General features: G+C 32.0%; 1 protein-coding gene across 2 annotated transcripts; it reads right to left on the reverse strand.

Moving 5' to 3' along the window:
• Positions 1-4,788: 4,788 nt before the first annotated feature.
• On the reverse strand, positions 4,789-16,441 carry LOC129911532 (dual specificity protein phosphatase MPK-4). Of its 2 annotated transcripts, XR_008771653.1 has the most exons (8): positions 16,277-16,441; positions 15,759-16,214; positions 15,553-15,684; positions 15,225-15,324; positions 8,664-8,899; positions 8,144-8,584; positions 7,930-8,085; positions 4,789-6,544 (listed from the first exon to the last, which is right to left on the reverse strand). XR_008771653.1 is itself a non-coding variant. In XM_055989361.1 (7 exons), the coding sequence occupies exons 2-7, from the start codon at positions 15,880-15,882 to the stop codon at positions 7,982-7,984; spliced, it is 1,137 nt and encodes a 378-aa protein (XP_055845336.1). In that variant the 5' UTR covers positions 15,883-16,214; positions 16,277-16,441; the 3' UTR covers positions 7,926-7,981. The 2 variants fall into 2 exon arrangements, 1 of the variants encoding a protein (XP_055845336.1); XM_055989361.1 differs by lacking the exon at positions 4,789-6,544 and having other exon boundaries at positions 7,926-8,085.
• Positions 16,442-16,950: the final 509 nt, after the last annotated feature.

Consider the following 16,950-nt stretch of genomic DNA (forward strand, 5'->3'; position numbering starts at 1 on the left):
CTGATCCTTTGTATACCACAATAAAAGAACGCATAGATTGGGTTTATGACTCACATCTGCAAGCAGCATGTTGTGTTTATAAAAAATGCGGCGCGTCATACAGTCGATATCCTAATTCAAATAGAGATAAGATAGGTTAAGAAATATTTGTATTAGATATAAGAAATAGCTGTAATGTAGTTTAGTTTTACTTAAATAAAAGAGTTCAGTTTTAGACACGACAAAGAGCAGTCGTTTTATTTGAAATAATAATGGTGTTAATTTCTTCAACTACAAAACACGTAAACGGATAAATTATGCTGCCAGCACTGTTACCAAACCGAAGACCATAAATGTGGACGAAGAGCTGAAAAATACCAAGGATCCGGATGTTGCTGGATTTTCCAACTGGAAGCCTAAAGATCCAGATTTTCACCCTTCAACAACGACAAAACGACATTTTCTGACAGATACAGATATACTGGATCTTTCACGATATTCATAGATCTGTGGCAACAAGGAATAACAACATAAGTCAACTTATGTCGAAATTGAGATTTTCACAAAATCTGATGCACAATAAGCGATTCTATCTACCATATTTTTTTCGTATTTTTATCTTAAGCGGTTTATGAATTACAGGTAAAAGAAAAATGACTCTAGCATTGACTTCTTATGGGAAGCCAAACTTTCAAAACGCTCTCCTGAAAAGTTGTAAAAACTGACTTATGTTGTTTTTCCTTGTTGCCACAGAGATATCAAGGTGACAGTCGGACGTCGGTTCTCGCCTCAAGCATTGGAATGTGGTAAACGAAGACTTAAAAACAGCATTATTTAACAAACAAAATGATGAACGAAATCATTTCAGAGAAGTATAATACTGCTTTCATGTTACTGGGCTCTTTGATCTTTTAGATTACGAACATACTCCGAATGAATGGCGGCTCTTCATTGTCGGGATCAACCATAAGTACACATAAATTCTTCAGAAACTTAATATATAACTCATTTGAAATATTCTAATATCTCTTTGTTCTTGAAATTAATACATTTGAAGGCGGTTTTATTTTACAACAGGAATGAGCTTCGAACAGTCCTTCTGTGTGTCCATTTCAAATCATAAATTTCGTGACAAGTTTGACAATTTAAAGTACATTCAAAAGTAAATTAATAAAAGCCAACTTAGACTAATACAAGAAGTAGAAACTAAATAAAATAATGTGGCTTTAGGAAAGGTTATAAGGGTTCCACTGTGTATCCGAGGGTTGCAGCGATGTTTTGAAAAAATGGTTCGGAATCATTTGAATCAAGATGACTTAGCTCAACGTATTATACCATCTCTTAATCTCTTCAACACTCTAAATTTGAAAAAATCAACAAACAGCTAGGGCTAAAAAAGAAGACAATTTTGACCTTATAAGAACACTTTATGATATGCAGTATGATGTAGGAAATAGGGTGTTTTCATAAACGTCTGCCTAACTTATGCCTGAGTTAGTCGTGTTCATAAAGTCAGATCTGCGATCGGACTAACTTAGTCCAACTGCAGTTCTGCTGTTCATAAACGTCAGCATGTCGTCAACATCGGGCAGATTGCGCAGCCAAAATGTTATTGCTGCAGAACTCAAAAAGAAATTTATTTGACTCTTGATTCGATTTTTTTTGTTAATAAATGTAAATATTGTTAAAAAAAAATGAAAAGCAAACATATTAATTAGGGTGGTGCAAAACATGTTTCTTTTTTCATTTTTCGAAAAATTTAAATTTTAATGACACAGAAAATTTCGAAATCGTGTTTTTTGAGAAAAGGAGTTTATATTAATTTTTTTCTTATTAGGGTGGCTCTAAAAAATGTTATCTTCTACAAATGCTTGAATCATCAAAAAAAAATGAACGTGGATATTGTTTTGACCAAATTATCGAAGAAAAAAAATTTTCCATTAGGGTGGTTCAAAAATTTTTTTTTTTTAATTAATTACAAAAAAAATTATGTTTCACTGCAGAGAAAGTTTGTTAAACATGGCTTATGAAATATAATGTAAAATTGGGGTAGGTATTTTCGAATTAGGGGGCTCAGAAAATGGTATAGGTATTTAACATTTACGCTTGGAATTCAACCAAATTCAATTTAATTAATTTGGCATGAATTTAATATTACTATAGCAAAAACGCACTTAACAAATTTTCTGTGCACTAAAAATCATTTTTTTTTTTCAAACGCATAAAAAACTTTCTTGAACACCCTAATTAAAAATATTTTTTCCATAGATAATTTGTTTTAAATGTGAACTACTCGGTGTTTTTATTATTTTTTTTTTAAGAAGAAAGTATTTTTTTTTAGCCACCCTAATGTAACACGGTTTACAAATTTTTCGTGTTATTAAAAACAATATTTTCGGGAACTGAAAAAGAAATTTTTTTCGCTTAAACAAAACTCATTCTATGGTAATTTTTTTTTATATTTTTTTTCTGACGTTTATGAACACTCAGTGACTGCTGAAAATTGTACAAACGCAGGCCTGCAATTATTCTGCAGAATTGGTGTGTTCATTAATGCAGCAAAGCAGAAAGACGATTGGACCGACGCAGATTTCCGACGTTTATGAAAACACCCATAGCCTTTAAAAAAAATAAATAAAACATTCATAACAAAATAGTAATATAAAAATATGTAACCCTGCAATAAAAATGACCTATGTAAAAACAGAAAAAGTCTAAGCAAAATATAAGTTTTTTTTTAGGTTAATGAAATTCCTAATTTACACGAACATAACTACTTTCATTATGTTTGTGGATTAATGTTTGAGTGGCATAAGATTGAAACGAAAATCTTCATGTTTCAAGCCGCGCACGTCCACATTTCATCAAATTTCGCTACATTCCACCCTCCATTGTTCGCAAAAGTCGCCATCTCTCTGGCTTTATCCGAGTCGGAACACATTTACTCCCTCACCAAAAAAAAAGGAGAAAAGTTTAACTAAGTTTGATCAAAAAAAATCGTAATATTTATAGAAATAAGTAGGTAACATAAAATCCCGACATTGTATAGTAGAACTCAATTTTTGTTATCTCCTAGGTACATCGTCATAGTCATGAAGACGTTACATCCAAAGAACTCTCGAGATCACCTATGACAGCAGTTTATATGTCGTCAAAAGTCCAACTATAAAATAAAAATTGATCGACGGTACCTTACAACTTGGACTCCATCTTCAGGCTACATGATCCAACCTAATATATGAAATGAAAAAAAAAATCTTCATGATTTTAACCAATCGTAAGATATTATATAGGGTAGGAACAGAAACAGCTCCGAGGACACCAACACCTATATGTCCTCCTCTAACTTGATAACAATGGGATCATATCATTTGGGTTGAGAAAACTTCCGGCCCTGCCTCATTTATTGATGGAAATTTTTTTTAAGCCGAATATTAGCTAAGGCTTATGTCTACGAAAAAATCAACACCGTTCGCCGCGAGTAACAAGAATCCCCCCATCGACGAGCTGAGCATGGCAATTAACAAGCCTACGTTACCAACGGGGACGAACCCATCTTTCGACTCCTGCCTGGACAGGCCAGTGGAGAATTAAAAAATGTTCGGTGAGGACAGGCGTAGTAATGCTTCATGTAAGTGAAGAAACGAGCTGTAACCTGTAACCATGATGTGTTACAACTCGGGCAGTAGGATTTGCAACTGCGATTTTCTATGATAGATCAGCAATTTCTATAAGTTTCTAAAACAAAGAGATTATATAAACAAATAATCTAGTAATATTTTAAAGTAAAAAAAAAAGTGAAAAAGTAAAAAGTGGTAATCTACCTGATGTTTTTTAAATTCATTTAAATAAAATATAAAAATAGTAAATACTTCAAACAAAAAAAGTGAAGTGAAAAATTTTTAAAGTTTAAAAGTGAAATAAAAAAATAAGAGATTTAAAAACGGAAGTGAGGAACGTAAATATAATTATTATTTTTTTTTTTTAATATCGAATTTTAATTTATTTAATTTAAGTATTTCGGTTAAAAAAAAAAACTAAAAACAAAAATAATTCTGCACTTCTAGAGGTCATTTTCTTTCGTTCTATTAGTATTTTAAAGTCAAAAAAAGTGAAAAAGTAAAAAGTGGTAATCTATAATTCATTCAAATAAAAAATAAAAATAGTAAATATCTCAAACAAAAAAAAGTGATGTGAGAAAATTAAAAAGTTTAAAAGTGAAATACAAAAAAAAAAACAGAAAAAATAAGATTTAATAACGGAGGTGAGGAGCGTAGATATTATTATTATAATTTTTTTTTTTAATATCGAATTTTAATTTATTTAATTTAAGTATTTCGGTTAAAAAAAAAAACTAAAAAAAGAATTAATTCTGCACTTCTAGAGGTCATTTTCTTTCGTTCTATTAGTATTTTAAAGTCAAAAAAAGTGAAAAAGTAAAAAGTGGTAATCTATAATTCATTCAAATAAAAAATAAAAATAGTAAATATCTCAAACAAAAAAAAGTGATGTGAGAAAATTAAAAAGTTTAAAAGTGAAATTAAAAAAAAATGAAAAATAACAATTAATAACGGAAGTGAGGAACGTTGATCACGCAACCTTAAAGTAAAACCTTAAAAAACGATATTTGGCATCACCAAATATCGTCAAGTTTTTTTTGTGCCGGATATTGGCTGCCCTTCCTTCTATTTTTTTCCACAATCATTTATGTCATCTATTTTTGTCATTCTTCTTCAATATCTCTCCGGCACAAGTTAGCCATTACAAAAAAAAAAAAAAAAAAAACAAGAAAAAAGAAGAATTCCCCGATCAACCCCCATTTCTGTTAGTCATCAGCACAAACGGCAATAGGTTGCGAATCAGTTTGTCTTTCCAGACAAACATTAGATATTTTTTTTTTTTTTTAATATCGAATTTTAATTTATTTAATTTAAGTATGTCGGTTAAAAAAAAAAAACTAAAAAAAAAATACATTCTGCACTTCTAGAGGTCATTTTCTTTCGTTCGGTACATAATTTATACCCCTTTGGGTTTTGTACCACAAAATTTGTGTTCGCCGTTTAATTACAGTACCTTGCCATATTATTAGGCCCAAGCGAAAAAAATACAATTTTTTGCTTCATGTTGCTGATTTTTAAAGTTTTTGTCGAAATATCCTGAATTTTTTGTTGTCTCATTTACTTACTCTTATCATGTAGATACGGACTGACTCAAAAAAAATTAAAGAATTCAAAAATGTTGATAAAAAATAACGTGCAAAAGGGAATAAGCTCCAAAAGAGGTTTTCTATGGAATTCATGACCGGAATATTTCCAGACGGGTCCAATAATTAAATTTTTGTATCGAGGAATAACGTGACATTCTTAACTTTATGACAAAAGCCCCATCTTGCATAAATAGTGAGGCTCTGATCATCTGGTTATTACGTAAGATTCTTAGATTTTTGGTAGTTTATTCTTTCGTAGAAGACCAGACGAGCAGACCTTCACAATATGTTATTCCAACTTTTTTTAAGTCAATCCGTATCTACGTGATAAGTGTAAGTAAATGAGACAAAAAAAAATGCCATCTAATACAAAGGAACCAAGAAAAGTTTAGAAATCGGACAAACGCTCAAGACGAAGAGAAGCGGCTTTCAGATATCGCATTGAAATAAAAGTTATTCGAGACAGACGACACCAAACAACTGGAATCTATCGCAAATTCAGTAAAACTTACTGTGCAGAAACGAACTGTATATAAATATCTGTTATAACTCGCGCAGTATGATTTGCAACTGCGATTTTCTATGATAGATCAGCAATTTCTAAAAGTTTCTAAAACAAAGAGATTATATAAACAAATAATCTATTAGTATTTTTAAGTAAAAAAAAAAGTGAAAAAGTAAAAAGTGGTAATCTACCTAATGTTTTTTTAATTCATTTAAATAAAATATAAAAACAGTAAATACCTCAAACAAAAAAAAGTGAAGTGAAAAATTTAAAAAACTAATAAAAAAAAAAACAGAAAAATAAGATTTAATAACGGAAGTGAGGAACGTTGATCACGCAACCTTAAATTAAAACCTTAAAAACGATATTTGGCATCACCAAATCTTGGCATCACTAAATATCGTCAAGTTTTTTTTGTGCCGGATATTGGCTGCCCTTCCTTCTATTTTTATTTCTTCAATCATTCATGTCATTCATTTTTTTTTTGTCATTCTTCTTCAATATCTCTCCGGCACAAGTTTGACATTACAACAAAAAAAAACCAAGAAAAAAGAAGAATTCCCCGATCAACCCCCATTTTTGTTACTCATCAGCAGCAGCATCAGCACAAGCGGCAACAGGTTGCGTATCAGTTCGTCTTTCCAGACAAACATAAGATATTATTATTTTTTTTTTAATATCGAATTTTAATTTATTTAATTTAAGTATTTCGGTAAAAAAAAACTTAAAAAGGAATACATTCTGCACTTCTAGGGTTCATTTTCTTTCGTTCGGTATATAATGTATACGCCTTTGGTTTTTGTAACCACAAAATTCGTGTTCGCCGTTTAATTATATGATTATGACTTATTAATCTGTAAAAAAAAAACTAATATAATAGAAAGTGAAACAAGTAAACCTAAGTGAAATAAAAATTGTCCCATGTATGGCATGGGATGTGAATGAAATTGAAAAAAACTCAAGGAATATATTCATAGGGACTAAGCAAATTCGAAAGCTTCTTTGAAGTAAAAAGACTCGTAGTGAATAAAAAAAAAAAAAAAAAACAAAGTGAAAAAGTGGAAAGTATAAGTGAATTAATAGTGTCCCATGTATGGCATGTGAATTAAGAAAGTATAGAAAAGACAGGGGAAGTAGTAAACCTACTTATTAAAATATAAATTTTATAAGGTTGTATGATAATTTCGAAAATTTTTCAGAATAAACCATTCTAAATCTAAACGGTTTAGGTAAACGATGTTTAAAAACCGTTTCTCGAAACTATTACTGCTTTATATATCAAGTGAAATAATTGTTAAGAATAAAATCAGTTGTGATGGAATCCTGAACCAATTCATTGAAAAACATCGAAAACTTAAACAAAAATAATAATCTAAAATAAACAAAAAGTCTTTATCACATTTCTTTATTTTGTAATGATAAATGAAATACACTTAGAATTAATGTGAAATTTTCTTTTTTTAAATGGGTAACTATTTTTTTTAAACAGCAAACTATAATTTTTTAATTAAGATGTAAAACAGGGTAAATGAAATAAAATTCAATAACCAAAAAGGTGTTACTTTGAGATGGAATTACACATTTCATCATATAGAGCAATGATGGCAGATCTTTTTTTAGTTTTAATTTTGAGGTTTTTCTGAATTTCAAAACGTTTTGTATGTTCATACTAAGAAGATTGATAGCGAATAATTTTGTAAATACATTTGTATGATTTGGTATGAGAGCGGAAATTTATATTAACTACGAGACATACCTATCGCTTGAATGTTGGAACATTATAGTTTTGGTAATAGCTTATAACCTATTTTTATTTTTTTTAGGTATTTTTGAGTGTTTTCGGGAGTTATTTAAAGTTAATAATAAACTTATAAGGATATCCATTGGCCTATCTAGACAATTTTCTACAATGCTACAATGCTCTACAATGCATATAGTGGTTAAGATGCAAATATATTGATAAAACAACATTTGACATAAAAAAAACTTAAATATGCTTCATACCGTATATAGTAAGTAAGTGAAAACTTAATATTTTTCTTTACGCGTCAATCCTTCATTTCTCTATTAACCATAAACATAAAATCACATAGTTGTTGTTGTTCTAAGAATAACTTACATATTAAAAATGTGTTAGTTTTTGATTTGCAGGTGAGTTTGGAAAACTAGTCATTTTTTTAAAAATATTTTCTTAGACTCATTGCTTTAAATCTATGTACTACTTAATAATATCGCTTACCAAACTTATATTGCCATGTTATGTTATTTTGAAATTATTTTTTTTTTTTTATTTAAACAGTTGTTTGTACATTTTGTACTGCTTTTGTTAGTTCTACTCTGGATGCAATTAAATAAAAAGCCGGAGATACTTCTTCTCCACAAGGACACTGGCATCCTATTTAAAAAAAGACAAACATTATAAAATTGAGATTTCTTTCATTTTTTTAACTTACCATTAATCCAACTAAAGTTTCCCAATTTCTGCTCACATTTGGGACAATTTAATCGTCCTTGTGTATTATTTGAAATATTTTTCATCCAAGCAATGGGTTCCAAAAACAATATACTTTTGCATTTGGCATCAGGATCATTTGTCCTATCAAAAACCGAAACCCTGCGTATTTGTTCTGCTATTTGATCGATAAGCCGTGTTGGAGCGACTGGTGTTTCTTGTGTTGCGGTTGTTGTTGCTGGAGGAGCATTTGTTGTTCCAGCCCCATCGATCTGTGATTGCGGAGGTTGTCCATTTTTTGGTGAATGTAGAAGAACATTTGATTTGGAAGCAACTACACGTCGACATTTGCGACATCTATATACAATTGGTTCTGGATTTTCCTGAGTTATTGCAGGATCCGGTTTAATTAGATTTGTAAAATTTTGTGGAAGAATTTTTGCTGTAATTATATTTTATGAGTATTTTAGCAATGAAAAGAAAAATATTTACATGATATAAACAAGTAGATATAAGTTTACCTTTACGAACTTGTTCACCAGCCAATTTTAAACGATAAGCCTTATATTTATCAAATTGAGGATCAATTGTGCAGCCCATTCGACGATAAAGTTTCAACTGATTTACAAATCCCGAATTAGGGTGTACAAATTTACGTTTAGATTTTACTATTTCGAATGCTTGTTGGTATTCTAGATTGTGTTTTTTCATCATATAAGCGATAACAGCCGTTGAACTTCGACTGACACCAAAATAGCTAAAATGTTAAAAAAAAGAGGAATTATAAAATTAACTATCGTCGCTGTAGATCGAATAGGTACCTGGTAACCCAGAAATTTGATATTTTGAGATAATGATGCACTATCTAATGAAAAAGACCCTGTTTGCCTAAAATCAATATTTTCAGATCTTCGCGTAATCAAAACTAGATCATTTGTATTTTCCCTCATTAGGGAGTCCCTTATTTTGAACAAGGCTGAATTTCAAAATGTATATGAGCTTAAAAGTTTCTTAATAAATTAAAAGAAAAATATTCCCCAAATTTCAGATCTCTGGAACCTCAATTCTGTGATCAAAAAGGTTCGCAGAATGAACGGGTTGGAGAAGCTTTGGATGACTTTTGTTTACCTCATATTATTTGGACATAGTACAGTACAGGAAAGATAGACTTTTTCGTGGAACGAAAGAAGGGTGTAAGAAAAGCTTAAGTCCCGGTTTTCGGAACGCCAACCCCCTGGCGCCATTCCGCCATTTTGAAAAATAGCTAGCCCGACAAGTCTTCGTATCAAAATGCGACTAGAAATGTGTTAATCACGATTGATTCGTTCTTTTTGAATCGTTCACCACAAATATTGATTGATTGCAATCACCAGATTACTAGAGAATAATAGAATAATTTTTGAATCTCGTTCAAAGGCAAGAAAAAGATCAGAGTGAACGAAACGGAACGTAATGGTTCGAAAATCTGTCAACAAAAAATATTGAAATAGAATACTACGCACAGTAATAAACTTCAGTTTGGGTGTCTGTTGAAGCTAGCAGACTGGAAGTGACTGTAGGTAAGATATACAGACTTTATTAATTGGCACCAACAGTATTTAACTTTTGGTTACACATATTTTCTTATATATTTTTTATATTTCAACACTCCTTATTGAATTTGTAACCAAAATAAAATAGTTTTTGGTTTATAAAGTGATTTATTTTTTGTGATGCCAATTTATGTTTGTGTCCTATAGGCTACATTGTGTTGAAACGGTTTGAATATCGCTAATATTTACTCAGGGTATTACTTTGTTTTGCGTCGCGAAAAGTGAAGATGGACTCGGTTTTGATGATGAAAGCTTGTCAGAATCCGATTTTGAGCCAGATTTCGAAGATTCTACTGAAGAAAGGGGCGATATTGATATGAAAGATTCATAAGGGCGTTTAAATGACTCTAATTCTGATCAAGAATTGGCACCTACATCGTCTACTTCGGACACTGTCCCTAAACAATTAAAGTTGAAAGGGTTACATTTTGGTGGAAGAAAAACAACTTGGAATTGAACGCTAACTGCTAGCTTTCACTGGTGGCAATAAACTGAACGGTGAATTTTTGGATCTAAAAATGCTAAAAAAGTTCTTTTTAAACCTATTTTCGTCAGATCACGCACACCGTGTGTGAAAAGTGTGACGTAGCTTTATGCTACACGAAAACAAAACATTTTTTCAGAAATTTTCAACTGTGTTAACTGATATAGTTTTTTTTCATTATTACTCATTGTTGCCTAGAAGCTACATACCATTTATTGTAACATAACTGAATAAATTATTATGATTTCAAAAAAATATAATTCTGCAATTCTTTTTTTATTCTGAACTCATGAGTTATAGAGGGTTAACGATTGGAAAATTTGTCAATAAATAGCTCAGTTTTTAGGTAATTTAAATTCAAGTCTATAAAACAATTTAAAACCATGCAAAACTTAATAAGAAATGAAAAAAGAAACCAAAATGATTGAAAAAATTAACAATTGAAAAGAACGAATCAAGTTTTTAGTTAATTTGAGTTCAAAACTCTAAATTGATTTAGGGCGATTTTATTCACTATTACTCAACTTTGGAAAAACTCTGAAGTTCGCAGGCTTCAGAGTTGACCCAAAACTGGATATTTGAATCTTAAGTTGAATGTTTGTTTTTAGGGACACAAAATATTTGTTGGCTTTCTTGAAAACACTCAAAACGCATCAGATCCATCATTTTCAATATCCAAAACATTAGGTAGGTAATGGAATGTTGACAACAATAATTTTTAGGTATTTTTTTAAATCTGAAAAAACTTTTGACACAAAAATAAATATAAATAAATGACATTTTAAACTTAAATCTCAAGTTTGCTCGGCAAACTTCTCATATTGGGCAAGTTCAGAAACGTTATGCCCCATTCACAATATTGCGAGACGACGAGACGAGAGCGAGACGAGATTTTCCTTTACGATTTTCAAAATTTCCAAATAATGAAAATATATGAAACAATACACAATATTCCGATTCTCGTTGCGTTGAAATTCCGAAAATTTGGAAAAAGGACGCACGAGACGACGATTTTTCGAAAATGAAATTTTAATATGAAATTTTAATATTCTTGACAGTTTATATGGATAAAAGTTTTCTCGATTTAAAACATTCGAGCTAGCTCCGGTGAAAAGCTGATTGCCTCCCAACTTCTCCGCCCGGAGTTCGATTCTCAGTAACTACTGTTTATTTTTTTTTATTTTTGTTTACTTTATAGAATAAAAAATCGCAGTATTGTGAATTTCCATACGATTTTAAAACGATTTTTTTTTAAATCGAAAACGTTCAGAAGAAACGTCTCGCTCTCGTCTCGTCGTCTCGCAATATTGTGAATGGGGCATTAGGGACTAAATATTTAGGTAATGGGTAGGTTCAGAAACGTTAGGCACTAAATATTTAGGTAATTTCTTGGTCTCTGATTGGTCAGCTGTCAAAAAAAATCTTTCCAATTTAGGTAATTTTATTGGAAAGCTAACTGGAAAGTTAGGCAAGAAAATTTTCCCTAAAAATTTAGGAAAGTTTTTTTTGTCAACATGACAGCAGATTGTTTTGAATTAAAGAATTAATTTAGCAAAATTAAATTTATTTGTGTCAAAACCGAGTAAAAAGTGCATTATCGGTTATAATTAATATTATTTATTCATTAAAGTTAAATGCGAGCGGTAAAATACTTAAGCAAATTTCGAAATTTGACAATAGTATCATATCTAAACTAATTTAGGCAATTTACTCAAATTTCCGTTCAGAAAATGACGTTACCTAAATATCTAGTCCCTAATATTTCCTGAACGTGCCCAATTTCTCGGTCTCTGATTGGTCAGCTGTCAAAAAAAATCCTTCCAATTTAGGTAATTTTATTGGATTATAATATTATAGATTATTATATTATAGCTGACTGGAAAGTTAGGCAAGAAAATTTTACCTAAATATTTAGGAAAGTTTTTTTTGTCAACATGACAGCTGATTATTTTTAATTATAGAATTACGGTAATAAAATTAAATCTATTTGTGTGAAAAACGTGTGAAAAGTGCATTATCGGTTGTAACTAATATTAAAGTGAATTGAAATTTGGTGTCTGCCCCATGCGCTCTATAAAATTTTCAATAAATTTCGAAATTTGACAATAATGGCGTATCCAAGTCAATTTGCTCAAATTTCCGTTCGGAAAATGACGTTGCCTAAATATCTAGTCCCTAATATTTCCTGAACGTGCCCATTTTCGAGAGTTGAGAAAATCGAAAGTTGATTTAGTATTTGATCTAGATTTAGTATTTGACATTTGATAACTTCAACTTTCAGTGAATAAAACCAAATTCTCAAGTTGAAACTAAAAATCCTAAAGTTATATTCAACTTCGACTGAATTAAATCGCCCTTAAAGATTTGCAAAATTAGTAAGACTTATGTGTCACATCCTACTTTGAAAAAAAAAAAATAATAAAATAAAATAAAACAATGAATTTTTTTGAAACCAAAAAGAAAAGAAACCGAAATGATTGAAAAGAATGAATCATTGAACTGAACGACATATAGACCGAGAGCCGGGAGCAGATTTTTTGCGTGAGAGGTAACCGATTCATATTAAAATTAGAATAAGTCCCAGCCATGGTGATGACGAAAACGAACGTCTGCCAGCATGTGTCTGCGCCTTTGCTGAGAAAAAGTGCATCAAAAGTACATTTTTTCTGAAAATTGATTTAGTAAGGGTAACCACCTGGAAACAATTGGAACCTGACGCCCTCGTCGCCCTGATTACAAAAACACCCATGACAGACGTTTTAACCGCGCCCAAACACCCGACAGACGGGTCCGAAAACGCGTTTTTTTACGCGTTTTTAGGGATTGGGGTAACCACCTAAAAACAATTGGAACCTGACGCCCTCGTCGCCCTGATTACAAAAATACCCATGACAGACGTTTTAACCGCGCCCAAACACCCGACAGACGAGCCCAAAAACGCGCATTTTTTCGCGTTTTTAGGGATTAGGGTAACCACCTACAAACAATTGGATCCTGTAGCCCTTGACTCCCTGATTGCAAAAATACCCATGACAGACATTTTATCCGCGCCCAAACACCCGACAGACGAACCCGAAAACGCGATCTTTTACGCGAACGCAAGGGCTTGGGATAACCACTTGAAATTAGTCTCATTCTGTTGGTCTTGACTCTCTGATTACAAAAATACCCATGACAGACGTTTTAGCTGCGCCCAAACCCCCAACAGACGAGTCCTAAATCGCGATCTCTTTCGCGAAATAAAAAATCAAGGACTTGAGGTCACCACTTGAAATTAATCACATCCTGTCGTCCTTGACTCCCTGATTGCAAAAATACCCATGACAGACGTTTTACCTGCAAATGTACAAATGAGATTCTGGCTTTTTAAAAACGTGTTGCAAATATTGTAGGTGCTGGCCGTTGTGTTCAAAATATTTTTTTTTGTGTTTGAAGTCAATTTGTGAGAAAATTGCATTTATTGCCTAAACGATGGAAGATTGTCCTTTACTCTCATATAGTTGTTTTCCTTTAATTGCCTAGCCAATCTTTTGGCATTAGTAAATATATGAAATTTAAGCAAAATTTTTGAAAAAAAATTTTTTGTTCACAAAAATCTTCAATTAAATTTAATCGCGTTTTTGGGTTCGTCTGTCGGGTGTTTGGGCGCGGATAAAACGTCTGTCATGTGTATTTTTAAAATCATGGAGTCAAGGGCTACAGGAAGAGACTAATTTCAAATGGTGACCTCAATTCCTTGGATTTTTATTTCGCGAAAAAAATCGCGATTTAGGACTCGTCTGTTGGGAGTTTGGGCGCAGGTAAAACGTCTGTCATGGGTATTTTTGCAATCAGGGAGTCAAGGACAACAGGATATGATTAATTTCAAGTGGTGACCTCAAGTCCTTGAAAGAGATCGCGATTTAGGACTCGTCTGTTGGGGGTTTGGGCGCAGCTAAAACGTCTGTCATGGGTATTTTTGTAATCAGAGAGTCAAGACCAAGAGAATGAGACTAATTTCAAGTGGTTATCCCAAGCCCTTGCGTTCGCGTAAAAGATCGCGTTTTCGGGTTCGTCTGTCGGGTGTTTGGGCGCGGTTAAAACGTCTGTCATGGGTGTTTTTGTAATTAGGGCGACGAGGGCGTCAGGTTCCAATTGTTTCCAGGTGGTTACTTTTACTAAATCAATTTTCAGAAAAAATGTACTTTTGATGCACTTTTTCTCAGCAAAGGCGCAGACACATGCTGGCAGACGTTCGTTTTCGTCATCACCATGGCTGGGACTTATTCTAATTTTAATATGAATCGGTTACCTCTCACGCAAAAAATCTGCTCCCGGCTCTTAGACTAATAGGTATAAAAGATTGAATCTTTTAAAATGACCAATTGACACAGCTCTAACTGCGACAAGGGAGAACTTTACAGAAGAAGTCTTCATTTCAGGTGGCATGTTCAAGTGAAGAACAGACTCAACAATAGAATATGCACAACTGGAGACAGCTAACCAGGGACGGAACTGGCTGTTGAGACAAGATCGACCTTAAGCAGTGAGCGCCTCTTTCAGTGTTAATAAGTAATAAGTAAAACCAAAAACCTAACAAAAACATGTCAAATTACTATGAGACGTCTTATATTAGATAATTCCTTGACTAGAAACGATGAAAAAAACATCTGCTCTTTACTTCTTTTCTAGTGCTCATAATAATCATGTAGGTATGTTAGTCTTCAAAGAGGAAAATATGGAAATATGTTAGGTGGCAAACTACTTGCACAACGAATTTATGCAAAAACAAAGATATAGGTACACAAATGTACAAAACCAGACTTTTAGCCATGAAACAAAAAGTAACATTCCCTTGAACTCCCTCCCGCAACAACTATACAAGCAATATTAAATGAAATGTTTATATTGACAAAACTCTGAATAAAAAAAAAAAAAAACAAGTTCAAAATTGCAATTGCAATAGACAGAAAAAAATATAGACAGAATAATGACAGTGTTATTTTCATACTTTTTAATCTACTTACCAATGCACCAATATGTTTTCTCCCTTATCCAAAGCCAAACTGATGAATTCTGTGCACTGATCCAAATGATGTAGTATATCCTCCTTTGGCATATCGGAAACTATATAAAAAAGTAAAAGAAAAAAAAAAAAAACACAAACTTACATAAATTATTTTGAAAAGAAAGATGATGACAACGACGATGGATGGATGGAAATGGATATAAAGAAGGATGGATGCTCTTTCTATTCGGAAGTCCATTATGAATAGATGAATATTGAATAGGAGCAATCATTGGAAAGATTAGTGTCATCTATATATCTGTGTTGTAGGCAATATAGGTACTTACTCTGAACGTATTTCGTTGTAAGAAATGAAACTTGCTGTACATGTGAAGGGAGCGGCACCGAGTCAAGGGTAAGAATGTGGGTGATTTTATGGGATTTTAATGTTTCCATATTTGTTGCAGAAGTAAGATTTCCTAAAATTTTGGTTTTTAAGTTAACTTTTGAGTAAAAAATAAAGAAAAAAATTAACAAACAATAGATTGCCTACCTAAAAAAAGACCTTTTTCAATTTCGTCCATGCTAACAGGACCGCCATCAAAATCCTCACGATAAAGATGTCCTGTATCTTGACGGGATTTCCTTGATGAACTGGAAGTAACAACTATTGCCATTTTTTGCGGAGAAGCAATGTTGAGCTGTTTTTCACAAATATTGTAATTGTAATGAAATTGCGGTAAGGAAGATCTTTCAACTACAGCCCACGGCCACAGTATGATGATATTTTTGTGTTGGTTGTTTTTATTTTTCTCAAAAATATTGAAAGTAGAAATTATATATGCGCAGGAGCAAGAACCGGCAGCCGTTGCCCGTTGCAATTTGGAAGTGTGCGAAGCAAATTTAGGTTTTTGTTTTTTTTTGAAAATGTCAAAGGCAGCTGAGAGCTTATTGAATTTACACGTTCATACAGGTTTGTTCATTTGTATTCTCACATGATAGGAGTTAGCTGAAATTACCAGTTTTCATAATCTTACTTAAGTAAAAAGAAAAGAATTCTTTTATAATTACCTTGACAATACGTGATTTATTTTTTTGTTTTTCATAATTTAGTTTTAATAATTTAGTAACAAACCTTGAATAAATCAATTATAAAATACATTTTTAACTTTTTGCAGCTTTTTGTCTGTTGCATTTGCCGGTTCGGCACTTCAGAGTTCAGATAAGTAAACCGGTAACGGGAAATTTTTGCCGCCATGATTTTGAAAAAACTATCCCAATTATTTCTAAGTAATGCCAAACTTCTTTTTGAGGTGAATTTCAATTTCAGTATTTTAAGTGATGCCAAAAATAAATTTTCGTTTGCCTTTTTCCACTACGCACGGTTTTTCACTTTTAAAGCCTAGTACGCTGCTGAAGCGAAACGAAAAATTTTGAAGTCTCCAAAGTCAACAGCGCTCATGTTAACAAAAACAAAATACCATCGGGTATTATAGCAAAGTAAAATTATGAAAATACAAATAAAAAAATTCAAGAAAAAGCATCAGAAAATAGGTTTAAAGGCAAAAACAAAATAAATTTAATTTTGTCAAGATTTTGTTGACCTTGCTATAATACCTGATGGTATTTTTTCGTTAACATGTCCGCTGTTGACTTTGGAGACTTAAAATCTTTCGTTTTGCTTCAGCAGCGTACTAGGCTTTAAAGCCTTAACTACATATTGGCTCAAAAAGTGAAAAAGTACA

Source organism: Episyrphus balteatus, chromosome 2 (genome assembly GCF_945859705.1).
Source record: "Episyrphus balteatus chromosome 2, idEpiBalt1.1, whole genome shotgun sequence".
Classification (NCBI taxonomy): Eukaryota; Metazoa; Arthropoda; class Insecta; order Diptera; family Syrphidae; genus Episyrphus; species Episyrphus balteatus.